At 40.1% G+C, this 13,927-nt stretch overlaps 1 protein-coding gene across 4 annotated transcripts in view; it reads left to right on the top strand.

The window, feature by feature from the left end:
- ELMO1 (engulfment and cell motility 1) overlaps window positions 1–13,927 on the top strand; it is a 580,426-nt gene that overhangs the window by 314,121 nt on the left and 252,378 nt on the right. For all 4 annotated transcript variants that reach the window (XM_018047160.1, XM_018047159.1, XM_018047158.1 and 1 more), the window contains one exon: window positions 6,488–6,596. In XM_018047160.1, the coding sequence (XP_017902649.1) occupies window positions 6,488–6,596 (109 nt within the window). The remainder of the gene's footprint in view (window positions 1–6,487; window positions 6,597–13,927) is intronic.

Raw genomic sequence — 13,927 nt, 5'->3', positions numbered from 1 at the left:
AATAGCAAGTTTAAATATGTATTCCATCCACCAAGGTTTCTGTTACAGTTTGTTTGCTTTTAAAACCGAACAGTGAGGGGAAAAAATAAAGATGAAAAATATGCTTTGATATTTCCAGATAGAAGCCCAAGTATGTCAGATAAACATGGATAATACCAGAATGTTGAAATTGAAAACAGATATATTAGTATATTAAGTTAAAAAACTACTGTCTAGTCTAAGAATGATCCCTCACTATAGTAATATCTTATTAGTAACATTCATAATTTAGTGTTTTCTGAATATTTTTGTGACAATGTTGACCTTAAAGCCCATGCAGGTAACTAACTTGAATGATTTGTGTCAGTCTTGTCTAAAGAAACCAGTAAAGAAGGAGAGTTTATTTTTCTTCAGGTGGGTAAATATGATAAGATGGATGGTACATTAAAAAGTGAAGAGCAGGGTTTTTCCAAGCTGATTTACATATTGGTTACTTAAATTACTCCTTAATTTAGTGCCTGCTAATAAACAGTGCCTTGGAAATATTTTCAGAACATTTATTGGCTGCAGTAATTCCACCACGTGCAGTGTATTCAGATCACATCCTCATTAAATATTGATGGACTCATGAAATGTTGACAGAATGTTAATGTGAAATGCCAGGGAATGTCCTCGGTGGGAGCTACAGGCTGCCTGAAAACCACCTGTCTCCTGTCTTTTCTTTCTGTTCTGTCTTCTGCTGTGTTTCCTCCCTTCATTTCCCCATCATCCACAGATTCAGATTTGCTCCTTGATGGGGCTGTCTCAGATACAAATATTTTCAAAGAGAAATGAAAATTCACTGATAGATGGGAATATAGTTGTTCTTCCCTTCTGTGTTTCTTAACTGGAATTTCTGGTTAGAACCAGAAAAGATTCACCTAAAAGGAAGAAGGTGATTCAGGCTCAGTTGAATGAGACTGTTCACATTCAGGCAGATTTCCAGAAAAGATCATGAACAGGGGCAGAGCCGCTCAAGGACTCCAGGGCTGGTCCTTTCTGCTTGGCAGGAAAAGGGATTTAGTTGGAGTTTATGATGAGCTTTCTGAGAGAAAAAGAATGTGTGTTGGCTAAGGAGACTGTAAGAAAGAATTTTTATGATAAATCTTAAGGACAGCAAAGGCTAGATTCATGGTGGTAGTCAATGCATAATTATTTATGTAAGCATGTGCTACAAATATTCCATGGACAGAGGAGCCTGGAGGGCTATAGTCCATGGGGTTGCAAAGGGTCAGACGTGACTGAATGACTGAGCAAGCACGCACGTGCTGCAAACAGTTGACAAGTCCCACAAAATGGGATAGTTCATCAGCTTCTTGGACAGTCATAAGGGTGATAAAGCCACAATGACGAAGGCTTTGGAAACTGCCTCTGATGCTGCAGGTGGAACTGTTTCTGTTGTGATTAGGGTTAGGTATACCTGTGATGCTGGAAGGAACATGCTCAAATGGAAATGGTTGATTTGTTTGTGTGGTACTGTCAATGCGTGTGATTATGTGTGTGCATATTTATGTGTGCTATTGTCATAGTGTTTGTGAAGAAAACAATGGGAGCACATTTGTTTTGAAATTCTACTCCTTTGGGTCTTTTTAATTAATTTATTTTTGAAGTGAACTATTTTTAGTCTTTCTTGAATTGGTTACAGTACTGCTTCTGTTTTACGTTTTTTTTTTTTTTTTTTTCGCGGGTGAGGCGTGTGGGATCTTAACTCCCCGACCAGGGGTCAAACCTGATCTGCCTCCATTGGAAGGCATAATCTTAGCCACGGGACTGCCAGGGAAGTCCCTACTCCTTTGCTTTTAAACCATTCTCCATATCCTGTGCTGCCTCATGTTACTTTGTTATTTGGAACCCAGTTTGTGTAAATAAAACAGCACTTTCATTTACTTTTCCTTCTTCCCCTTTTAATTTTCTCCTTTTTACTTCACTTCTTCCAAATAGTCTTCCTGTTATCTGTCTTTCCTAAACACTTTCCGTATGGTTTCTTGTGTGTTCTCCTTGCCTTTTTTGATCACTTACTGTGTAATGAGTACACCCTTGCAGTCAGAGCTGAGCCACCTTCGTCTCTGCCAGGGATACTATAGGCCCTCCGAAAGGACTGCACTTTCTTTCTTAGGCCCTACTATCCATTCTTTACACTTGTAGATCTTTCGAAACAAATCAGGCCATGTTGCTTACTTGTCTCAATCTCCAGGTTCAGTTCAGTTCAGTCGCTCAGTCGTGTCCGACTCTTTGCGACCCCATGAATCGCAGCACGCCAGGCCTCCTTGTCCATCACCATCTCCCGGAGTTCACTCATCCAGCCATCTCATCCTCGGTCGTCCCCTTCTTCTCCTGCCCCCAATCCCTCCCAGCATCAGAGTCTTTTCCAATGAGTCAACTCTTCGCATGAGGTGGCCAGAATACTGGAGTTTAAGCTTTAGCATCATTCCTTCCAAAGAAATCCCAGGGCTGATCTCCTTCAGAATGGACTGGCTGGATCTCCTTGCAGTCCAAGGGACTCTCATGAGTCTTCTCCAACACCACAGTTCAAAAGCATCAATTCTTCGGCACTCTGCCTTCTTTACAGTCCAACTCTCACATCCATACCTGACCACTGGGAAAACCATAGCCTTAACTAGATGGACCTTAGTCAGGAAAGTAATGTCTCTGCTTTTGAATATACTATCTAGGTTGGTCATAACTTTTCTTCCAAGGAGTAAGCATCTTTTAACTTCATGGCTGCAGTCACCATCTGCAGTGATTTTGGAGCCCCAAAAAATAAAGTCTGACACTGTTTCCACTCTTTCCCCATCTATTTCCCATAAAGTGATGGGACCAGATGCCATGATCTTTGTTTTCTGAATGTTGAGCTTTAAGCCAACTTTTTTGCTCTCCTCTTTCACTTTCATCAAGAGGCTTTTTAGCTCCTCTTCACTTTCTGCCATAAGGGTGGTGTCATCTGCATATCTGAGGTTATTGATATTTCTCCCGGCAATCTTGATTCCAGCTTGTGTTTCTTCCAGCCCAGTATTTCTCATGATGTACTCTGCATAGAAGTTAAATAAGCAGGGTGACAATATATAGCCTTGATGTACTCCTTTTCCTATTTGGAACCAGTCTGTTGTTCCATGTCCAGTTCTAACTGTTGCTTCCTGACCTGCATACAGGTTTCTCAAGAGGCAGGTTAGGTGGTCTGGTATTACCATCTCTTTCAGAATTTTCCACAGTTTATTGTGATCCACGCAGTGAAAGGCTTTGGCATAGTCAATAAAGCAGAAATAGATGTTTTTCTGGAATGCTCTTGCTTTTTCCATGATCCAGTGGATGTTGGCAATTTGATCTCTGGTTCCTCTGCCTTTTCTAAAACCAGCTTGAACATCAGGGAGTTCATGGTTCACATGTTGCTGAAGCCTGGCTTGGAGAATTTTGAGCATTACTTTACTAGCATGTGAGATGAGTGCAGTTGTGCGGTAGTTTGAGCATTCTTTTGCATTGCCTTTCTTTGGAACTGGAATGAAAACTGCCCTTTTCCAGTCCTGTGGCCACTGCTGAGTTTTCCAAAGTTGCTGGCATATTGAGTACAGCACTTTCACAGCATCATCTTTCAGGATTTGAAATAGCTCAACTGGAATTCCATCACTTCCACTAGCTTTGTTCATAGTGATACTTTCTAAAGCCCTCTTGACTTCACATTACAAGATGTCTGGCTCTAGATTAGTGATCACATCATCATGATTATCTGGGTCGTGAAGATCTTTTTTGTACAGTTCTTCTGTGTATTCTTGCCACCTCTTCTTAATATCTTCTGCTTCTATTAGGTCCATACCATTTCTGTCCTTTATCGAGCCCATCTTTGCATGAAATGTTCCCTTGGTATCTCCAATTTTCTTGAAGAGATCTCTAGTCTTTCCCATTCTGTTCTTTTCCTCTATTTCTCCAGGTTAGCGTCTCAGAATTTGAAAATGACACCCGCTGGAGCCCTAGGGCAGTGGTTTTAGCCAACCTCTACGCCCTTTGGCTCTCTCTTCCCTGCTCAGGCTCCTGGAATCCTAATACTGCCCTGCACAGCTCCAGACCCCTCCGCATTGTAGACCAGGCCACGTGAGGAGACTGTATCTGAAACATACCCTACTCAACTCAGCGGCTCTGTCCTTGATCTCTGCCTGGACTATTCTTTCTCCTAGACTTTGACATGGCAAACTCTATTTCACCCCTGGATTCCTAATAGTCACCTGGTTATCTGTACTCTCCTCTCCAGGTCTTTCTTGTTACTCTTTACCACCTCAACCAGTTAATCTTTTTGGTAGCACTTGTTATAAACTATAATTACCTCTTTTTCAAAAAATATATTAATTATTTAATTGATGGAAAATTGCTTTACAATTTTGTGTTGCTTTCTGCTGTAAAACAACACAGATCAGTCATATGTGTGTGTGTGTGTGTGTGTGTGTGTGTGTGTATGTGTATCCCTTCCCTCCCTCTACCCCCACCCCACATTTCTCTGTGCTAGGTCATCACAGAGCACCAGGCTGGGCTCCCTGTGTCATTTAGCAACTTCCCACTAATTCTTTTATACATAATAGTGTATATATATATCAGTGCTATTCTCTCTGTAATTGCCTCTTTTGTTTTGTCTGTCTGCCATGGTTAGAGTGGATGCTCCTATAGGTCAGAGCCCTGGTCTTGCTTTCAATTCTATGGGCCTAGGCATCTTTCTGGTAGACAATAGGTACTCAATTACTACTATTAATTGAATGAATAAAACACCATTTCTTTCACTGAAGAAGTCATAGTCTGGAGGGAAAACCACATAAGTCACTGCATTGTGGTAAACACTTCTGGGAGACACCTACTGAGGGTCCTATAGCTTTTAAGGACATTCCAGACAACCCCACTGGGAAAGTTATAGGGTGCTTCAGAGATGAATAAGCTGATTATTCTTTTTGTCAACATATGAATTTGAAGTTTGGCAACCTTAATTTTTTATTATTTTATTATTTTGTGTGCTTTAGAACAGTTGGCTAATAGCCCTTTATTCCTGAAGTAGAGTTTTTCCTTTTATGTTTTACTTTTGTTTGATGAATGTGCTAAATGGCTCCCTTAGTTATAGTAGGAATATTTCAAACCAGCTTAAGGAAAGAAGAGAATTTGTTAGATGGCACAAATAATTTTCAAATGGAGGGCTGAGCAAATAAACCATAAATCTGGGGAGGTAGTTTTGCTCAGCACTCAAATGCTGCCACGGCCACCCCTGCCTCTGCTCTGTTTTCCCTTGCATTTTGACTTGCTTTTCTTTTTCTGTTTTTTCTTTCAGACTCACTTTCAGGTAGTTCCTACACTCATACCTCTTGGGCAATATAAGCATAGTTGGGCCAGTTTTCCCCATTTTGGTGCTAAGTCTCAGGGAAGAACTCTGGATGGTCCATTTTTGTGTCACATGTCCGTTAGGTGTGCTTGGTCCACTAATGCCGGGGTGAGCTCTTGTAAGAACATGGAAACTCCTGTGGGAAATATGTGATTAAGTAGAGGAGCTGAACCATTAAAAAAAAATGGAATAATACCATTTGCAGCAACATGGATGCAGTTAGCGTTTATCAAACTAAGTGAAGTAAGTCAAAAGAGAAAGACAAATACCATATGATGTCACTTTTATGTGGGGTCTAAAATATGAAACAAATGAACCTATTTTGAAACAGAATCATGTGGTTGCCAAGGGGGAGGGGATTGGAGGGGAGGGATGGAGTGGCGGGTTTTAGGATTAGCAGGATGCAAGCTTTTACATGGCTTCCCTGATAGCTCACTTGGTAAAGAATCTGCCTGCACTGCAGGAGACCCCGGTTTGATTCCTGGGTTGGGAAGATCCACTGGAGAAGGGATAGGCTGCCCACTCCAGTATTCTGGCCTGGAGAATTCCATGGACTGTGCAGTCCATGGGGTTGCAAAGAGACGGACATGACTGAGTGACTTTCACTTTCTTTCAAACTTTTAGATATAGAATGGAGAGACAACAAGGTCCTACTGTATAGCATAGAGAACTGTATTCTATACCCTATGATACACCAAAGTGAAAAAGAATATTTTTAAAAAAAAAGAAACTGTAGGAGCTGAAGTCATTAAAGGAGAGTTACTATTCCCAGGAAAGGGAAGATATGACTGGGAGAATAAGAGAGTGGTTTTGTTACTTAAGTAAAAAGTCTTTATTGTACTATTTTTAAAAACTCTCCATGGGCACCTCTGGGTAAGTGGAAACTGATGAGCAAAATATCCTCTTACAGAGTTGGAAGTAGTTTTAGGAGATTTGGAAAACAAGAGAGTTTTCAGCCCTATATACAGAGACTATACTTAGAGTACAATTTTGTTCTGCTCCCAAGAGACTTAGTTTGGTGGTCTGGAGTAGATCTGTTTCTCTATTACAATACAGCCAACACTTTTGATGTTTTCTGTAAACTGACTTCCCTTTCTGACCTCCTTCCTTTCCTGCTTGCAGATTGTGCTTGAGAACAGTAGCCGAGAAGATAAGCATGAATGTCCCTTTGGCCGCAGTAGTATAGAGCTGACCAAGATGCTGTGTGAAATCCTGAAAGTGGGCGAGCTGCGTAAGTATCCTCGTTTCCCACAGGGTATCCAGCTTCTGGGGCTGCCTACCTACATGCAGGGTTCCCAAGGTGCTGACAGCTAAGCATGGGCATCATTCCCATGGACTGAACATTCTTTAACTCAGGTTTCCCGTGTATGTATTTCTGCATGTCTGCTCTGGGAATAAATATTAAAATCTACAGGAATGGAAAAATGTGCAGGTATTGTGACCAAATTTAAAATATTGTCAGAGTATATATTGCTCTGTTTAGGAAAAGATCTATGGGTTTCTTTTTTAAAATTCCAGTTTTTAAGCTACCAGTAGATCATTTTCTTTTTGCTTTTTGAAACATCTTTCTTGTATAAAGAAAAATGCACACTTTAATGAAATTCTCTTGCTTCCAGTATTTTACTTGCTTAGAATCCTTTCTCTATGAAAGATAGAATTATTGAAGGAAATGAGTAGCTGTGTGGTCAGAAATATGCTTATTGCTCTTTTCCTCCCTTACACAGTGTTACAGAATTTAAGAGAGGATACCTAGCAATAGAGAGCATGATAATTCTCTTGCCTTTTGCTCCCTTGCATAATTTGGTTTTAACCCGTTAAGGCAAATCTGATTTAACCAGGCCTGCAATCATAGTTAACACTGAGTCTCCCTGTAGCAGCTAAATTCCATTCCCTATAACAGCTATAGAGCCGACACACATATAAATCTTTTCTTGTAGACTTAATAACATAGGCATCAGCAGAAGCTATTTATACCAGAGGAATGTCTAGTGTTTGGTATTATTGTGAAAGCATAAATATTTAGTCACCTGTTTGAGAGTGTAAAATAATGGTCTATAATGATTGATGGGAAGGAATCTAAAGATGAAATTGGAAAGGGGGTTATGTTTTATTTACAGTGTAAAATTGACTACCATCACTGCTAAGGTAAATTTTTAAAATGTAGAACTTAATAAGGAAAAAAGCTAAGAATTTGAGCCTGTTTGACCAAGCACAGTGAGTGTTATCATCCTCCCAATGTGGCTGGGGGAAAGAAACCAAACTGGGTCCGGAATTCCCCCGAAAGTTCATTACTTATGAGCCCAAATTAGGTTATTTTTGCATTAAAAGAGTAACAACCTATCCTGAGAGATGTCTGTGTAGTCTGCTTGGGTTCACTTATCACCAATGCTAACATTTCATTTTTACTTTAATCCTTGACCTTCATTTCATCCTTCCTACTCTTCATTTCACTAACTTGTAGAGATTATGTCTGCTATGTAGCTTACTAAGTATTCCACTAAAGAATTAAAGTCCTGAATCAAAAAAATCCTCCTGAATTCCTGTCTGATAAGCATGACTATTTCCTGTTTATCTCAATTTGATGGGGAAAAGTATAGAAAGTCACTTGCTAAAAGGCACTGATGACTACCCAAGATTTTCAGAAATGAGAACAGTCATGTTCTGCTTGGCTGGTATATCCTGTGTCCAGATTACTGCCTTGCAATGTCCTTTTCTTGTCCTGCCTTCATTTTTGTCTTCCCCAGAGGCCTGCTTTGGCTATCTTACTCTCATCTTGATGATGGCAGAAGGTATGCTCTTGTGAGCTTTAACTGTCATACCTGGCTTTCTGCTTTTCTCCTTTGCCCAATGGACATGTGTCCATTATGCTACAAGTCAGCACAGAGCAGAAATATGGTGGACTAGGGGGAGAATGTTGGGGACAACAGGCAGCAGGATTCTGTCTTGGCTACTTATGACATTTGTGTCCTTGAATAACAAGTAGCAGACTTCACTACGTGCTCATATTCCTACATTTCCCCAGAAAGAGTTGGGCTGATGGTTTGAGTAGTTGCATTCATTTTGGCTTGATCACAAGTAACTTTGGTGTCTGAAATTGCAAGGGTTATGTATGAGAGGAGTAGCCTAGGAACAGGCAGTATTCAACCTAAGGAAGCTAACTTGGACAAGATGGCCACATTTCAGGCTATATGTGGGCAAGATTAATGTGTATCTGATTTGGACTCTCCTCCCCGTCAGTGGTGCCCCATCTGGTGTGTGGACAAGAACTTTTGTGACAAGAGTCTAAGCAGAGCATGCTGCTCATGTAAATGTCAGCTCTGTGCTTTGAGGGAGGGAATTGGTGTAGATTAGAGGCTGACCTCTGCCTGGTATAGAGCACCCTCTCCAGATGTTTGAAGAGCTGGTAGTCAAGCCAGGAACCAAGAGAGAATCCCATTCTATGGGATGAGGTAACCAAGTAAGAATGAAGGCAAATACCTTTGGGATCCCTGAAGGTGTTCCACACACTATGCACCATTTCAGAAGGTGAGAACCTTCTGCTGCAGAGAAGGCCTCCAATATGCTGCTGCAACTTGCTTAGCACCAGATCAGGTCTGGTTTCTGACATCTCCATGGCAGGCTTCCTTTTGTCTAAGATGACAAATGCATCTATTCATTTGTTTAATAAAAATCTACTGATTAATTACAATATGCCAGAGACTATGTTGAACACTGTAGGTGCAAAGGTGAACCAGATATGGTCTCTGTCCCCAGGAATCAGTCTTCCACTTGAGAAAGTATATGAGCTGAAACTGATGTTTTTTCCTCTTAGCTATAAATGTGTGTTTATATATCCATAAATATATGTACATATATATATATACACCCATTATCTGATCTAAAGCATAATTTTCAAATTTCGATAGTCTGAGCTTTCAGGTTGACCTGTGTTCACCCTCTACTGATTGCAGAGCCCATTTCTGACATTTTGCAAGCCTACCAAAGACCCCCACGTTTCTGAAGTCTACATGCCCAAATTGGTTGTTTTCTACTCATAAAATATTAAAGGATTGCTACATTCTGATTGAGTGCTAGACAGCAAATGATGAAACACCCTGGAGTAAGAGGAAAATTGCTTTTTAATGGATTGCCTTTTGTTTGTTGCCATATTAAATAAGTTACTAATAGAAAAAGTAAATCTAAGCATACCCTTACGTTGGAGGAGATGTCTGTTTTTCTTCTGAGGAAAATTGGGTTCACACACAAATCCATCTCCCTTTGGTCTGTGTGTGTTTGCTTTTCTCCATTCCCAAATCAATGATTTGTGTTAATAATTGACTGGGAAGATTATGGTCACATTACGTCTGTGAGCAAGTACTGAGACTAAAGAAGTACCAATTAAAATTCTAACTCATTTTTCTACAATAGTAGGAAGATGCAATTTTCTAGAAATGTTTTGCCTTTTGATTTAACTTAAGGTCTTTTAGAGGGAACCCACTTCTGAAATACCAATTACATCTTAGTGTCTAAAGCAAACATATTAATGTTCAGTTAAATTACTAATACCTAATATTTATGCACAAGGTTTTTTTGGATTACTTTTAAAAAAGCACTATTTTTCTGCATCCCAATTATTGGCATTGTAAGACACAAATGTTTAGTAGTATAGTCTATAAAACAATGCCTACTTATATTCTCAGAGCACTTTATCAAGGCATTTAATTGAACTCTGTAATACCCCCAGGAGTTAAACCAAGATCAATAGCATCTATTTTTATTAATGAAGAGAAGACTTGTGCTTTCTGCTTATTGTCTAAGGTCACTGAATTCAAATTGGTGCTCAGGTTGCTCAAAGAGTGGTTCAGAAAGAGGCAGGGAAGTCAAGTGTTTGCATTTTGGCGTCTGAATGACCTAATCTGAATCGTAGCTATTAATCAGATGCCTTGGGCATGCTTCTCTCTGTTCTGAGCTTTCTGGTTCCTTATCCATAAAATAAAGATACTGTCTACTGCATATAGTTGTTGGGAGGGTTAAATGAAATCTTGGATGTGCTTTAGTTGGAAGATGATAGTCTTTTTTTTCAAGTGATAGGATTTTACTTTCCATAAACAAACAAACTGCAAGTTAGGCCAAGGAGGGAAAGTGCTCTGATTTAAGTGACAACTGGAAGCAAGATCTGGAACCACGTCCTTTGTTTCTGCATTCTGTACATTCTGTTGTTATTGTTCAGTCACGCAGTCATGTCTGACTCTTTGGGACCTCCACGGACTGCAGCACACCAGGCCTCCCTGTCCTTCACCATCTCCCGGAGCATGCTCAAACTCATGTCTGTTGAGTCAGTGATACCACCCAACCATCTCATCCTCTGTCGTCCCCTTCTCCTCCTGCCTTCAATCTTTCCCAGCATCAGGGTCTATTCTAATGAGTTGGCTCTTCACTTCAGGCGGCCAAAATATTGGAGGTTCAGCTTCAGCATCAGTCCTTCCAATGAATATTCAGGATTGATTTCCTTTAGAATTGACTGGTTTGATACCAGCTTTCTTCATGGGGCTTGTTTGAGGTACTTATGTTCTCTTAGTTTCAATTCTAAAAATCACAAAAAGAAGAATCCTATTGACCTAGAGGTAGTCTCACATCCCCATGGCCTGGGTTGTAGAATTGTCAGTCCCATGTAGAAGAAGATTGAAGTAGAGGGAGAACGTTTTCAAAAGGAGAGGTGTGTTTGTGAATGTGAGGTGGGTGAGAATAGACAAAAGCAGGAAATGGTTTCCTTACAAAGGATAGGAGGCATAATACAGGCTAATCGATTCCTTATGAAGAAACCCTGCTCCTAACAGGAGCTAACAATGATAACTGTTGTTTTTGCTGTTGTAGTACTGTTTCGAAGGCAATAATAAGCTTTTGAGGACTGCAAAGAAAATTTGATTTCTGATACAAATAGGTTAATTACTTATCCTCTGGATAAGGATCCAACAGATAAGTTATATTCCAATTACACTTAGAGCTAGGATATTTATTTTTATTTCTCATTCATTCAATAGCTAAAGCTCTTCTTCTATGGTGTTGTTTAGTCACTAAGTGGTATCTCTTTTGAGACCCCATGGGTCCAGTCAGGTTCCTCTGTCCATGGAATTTTCCAGGCAAGAATGCTGGAGTGGGTAGCCATTTCCTTCTCCAGGAGATCTTTCCGACCCAAGGATTGAACCCGGGTCTCCTGCTTGGCAGGAGGATTCTTTACCATGGAGCCACCTGGGAAACCTATACTGATGACAAGGACTTAGAACATACACTTCATCCTCCAGCAGTTCATGTGCTGACTAGAGTCTTTCATGTAAACAAATAATTATGAAGCATCTTACTATTTGTAGATTACATTTAAGATATATTAATGTTCCTAGGGGCATTGTTTAGTTATTTTGTTCATGGAGAGCCATGCAGGCTGAGGAAGGGATTTGACATCGCTCAAGAAGAGATTTTTCTTTTCTTTTTAATTTATTTTTTAAATTAAAATAAGGCTTTTAATAATAAGGCTTTTAAAGGATCATGGCTTTACAGAATTTTGTTGTTTTTTGTCAAACCTCAATATGAATCAGCCATAGGTATACATATTTCCCCTCCCTTTTGAACCTCCCTCCCATCTCCCTCTACATTGATACACAGAGCCCCTGTTTCAGTTTCCTGAGCCATTCAGCAAATTCCTGTTGGCTATCTATTTTACATATGGTAATGTAAGTTTCCATGTTACTCTTTCCATGCATCTCACTCTCTTCTCCCGTCTCCCATGTCCATAAGTCTATTCTCTATGTCCATTTCTCTGTTGCTGCCCTGTAAATAAGTTCTTCAGTACCATTCTTCTAGATTCTGTATATATGTGTTAGAATACAATATTTATCTTTCTCTTTCTGACTCACTTCACTCTGTATAATAGGTTCTAGGTTCATCCATCTCATCATAACTGACAAATGCGTTCCTTTTTATGGCTGAGTAATATGTCGACCTTCTAGGAATCAGCGAACAATAATGGACTGGAATGGGTGAATTTAACTCAGATGGCCATTATATCTACTACTACGGGCAGGAATCCCTCAGAAGAAATGGAGTAGCCATTATGATCAACAAAAGAGTCCGAAATGCAGTACTTGGATGCAATCTCAAAAACGACAGAATGATCTGTTTGTCTCCAAGGCAAACCATTCAATATCACAGTTATCCAAGTCTATGCCCCAACCAGTAACGCTGAAGAAGCTGAAGATGAACGGTTCTATGAAGACCTACAAGACCTTTTAGAACTAACACCCAAAAAAGATGTCCTTTTCATTATAGGGGACTGGAATGCAAAAGTAGGAAGGCAAGAAACACCTGGAGTAACAGGCAAATTTGGCCTTGGAATGCGGAATGAAGCAGGGCAAAGACTAATAGAGTTTTGCCAAGAGAAAGCACTGGTCATAGCAAACACCCTCTTCCAACAACACAAGAGAAGACTCTACACATGGACATCACCAAATGGTCAACACCGAAATCAGATTGATTATATTCTTTGCAGCCAAAGATGGAGAAGCTCTATACAGTCAACAAAAACAAGACCAGGAGCTGACTGTGGCTCAGATCATGAACTCCTTATTACCAAATTCAGACTGAAATCGAAGAAAGTAGGGAAAACCACTAGACCATTCAGGTATGACCTAAATCAAATCCCTTATGATTATACAGTGGAAGTGAGAAATAGATTTAAGGGCCTAGATCTGATAGATAAAGTGCCTGATGAACTATGGAATGAGGCTCGGGACACTATACAGGAGATTGGGATCATCCCCATGGAAAAGAAATGCAAAAAAGCAAAATGGCTGTGAAAAGAAGAGAGGCAAAAGGCAAAGGAGAAAAGGAAAGATACAAGCATCTGAATGCAGAGTTCCAGAGAATAGCAAGAAGAGATAAGAAAGCCTTCTTCAGCAATCAATGCAAAGAAATAGAGGAAAACAACAGAATGAGAAAGACTAGAGATCTCGTCAAGAAAATTAGAGATACCAAGGGAACATTTCATTCAAAGATGGGCTCAATAGAGGACAGAAATGGTATGGAACAAAGAGAAGCAGAAGATATTAAGAAGAGGTGGCAAGAATACACAGAAGAACTGTACAAAAAAGATCTTCATGACCCAGATAATCATGGTGGTGTGGTCACTAATCTAGAGCCAGACACCCTGTAATGTGAAGTTGAGTGGGCCTTAGAAAGCATCACTATGAACAAAGCTAGTGGAGGTGATGGAATTCTAGTTGAGCTGTTGCAAATCCTGAAAGAGGATGCTGTGAAAGTGCTGCACTCAATATGCCAGCAAATTTGGAAAACTCAGCAGTGGCCACAGGACTGGAAAAGGGCAGTTTTCATCCCAATTCCAAAGAAAGGAAATGCCAAAGAATGCTCAAACTACCACACAATTGCACTCATCTCACATGCTAGTAAAGTAATGCTCAAAATTCTCCAAGCCAGGCTTCAGCAATACATGAACCGTGAACTCCCTGATGTTCAAGCTGGTTTTAGAAAAGGCAGAGGAACCAGAGATCAAATTGCCAACATCCACTGGAT

The sequence above is a fragment of the Capra hircus genome, chromosome 4 (assembly GCF_001704415.2).
Source record: "Capra hircus breed San Clemente chromosome 4, ASM170441v1, whole genome shotgun sequence".
In the NCBI taxonomy this organism is placed as follows: Eukaryota; Metazoa; Chordata; class Mammalia; order Artiodactyla; family Bovidae; genus Capra; species Capra hircus.
Note: the sequence above shows the minus strand (reverse complement) of the source record. Positions and strands in the feature narration are given on the sequence as shown.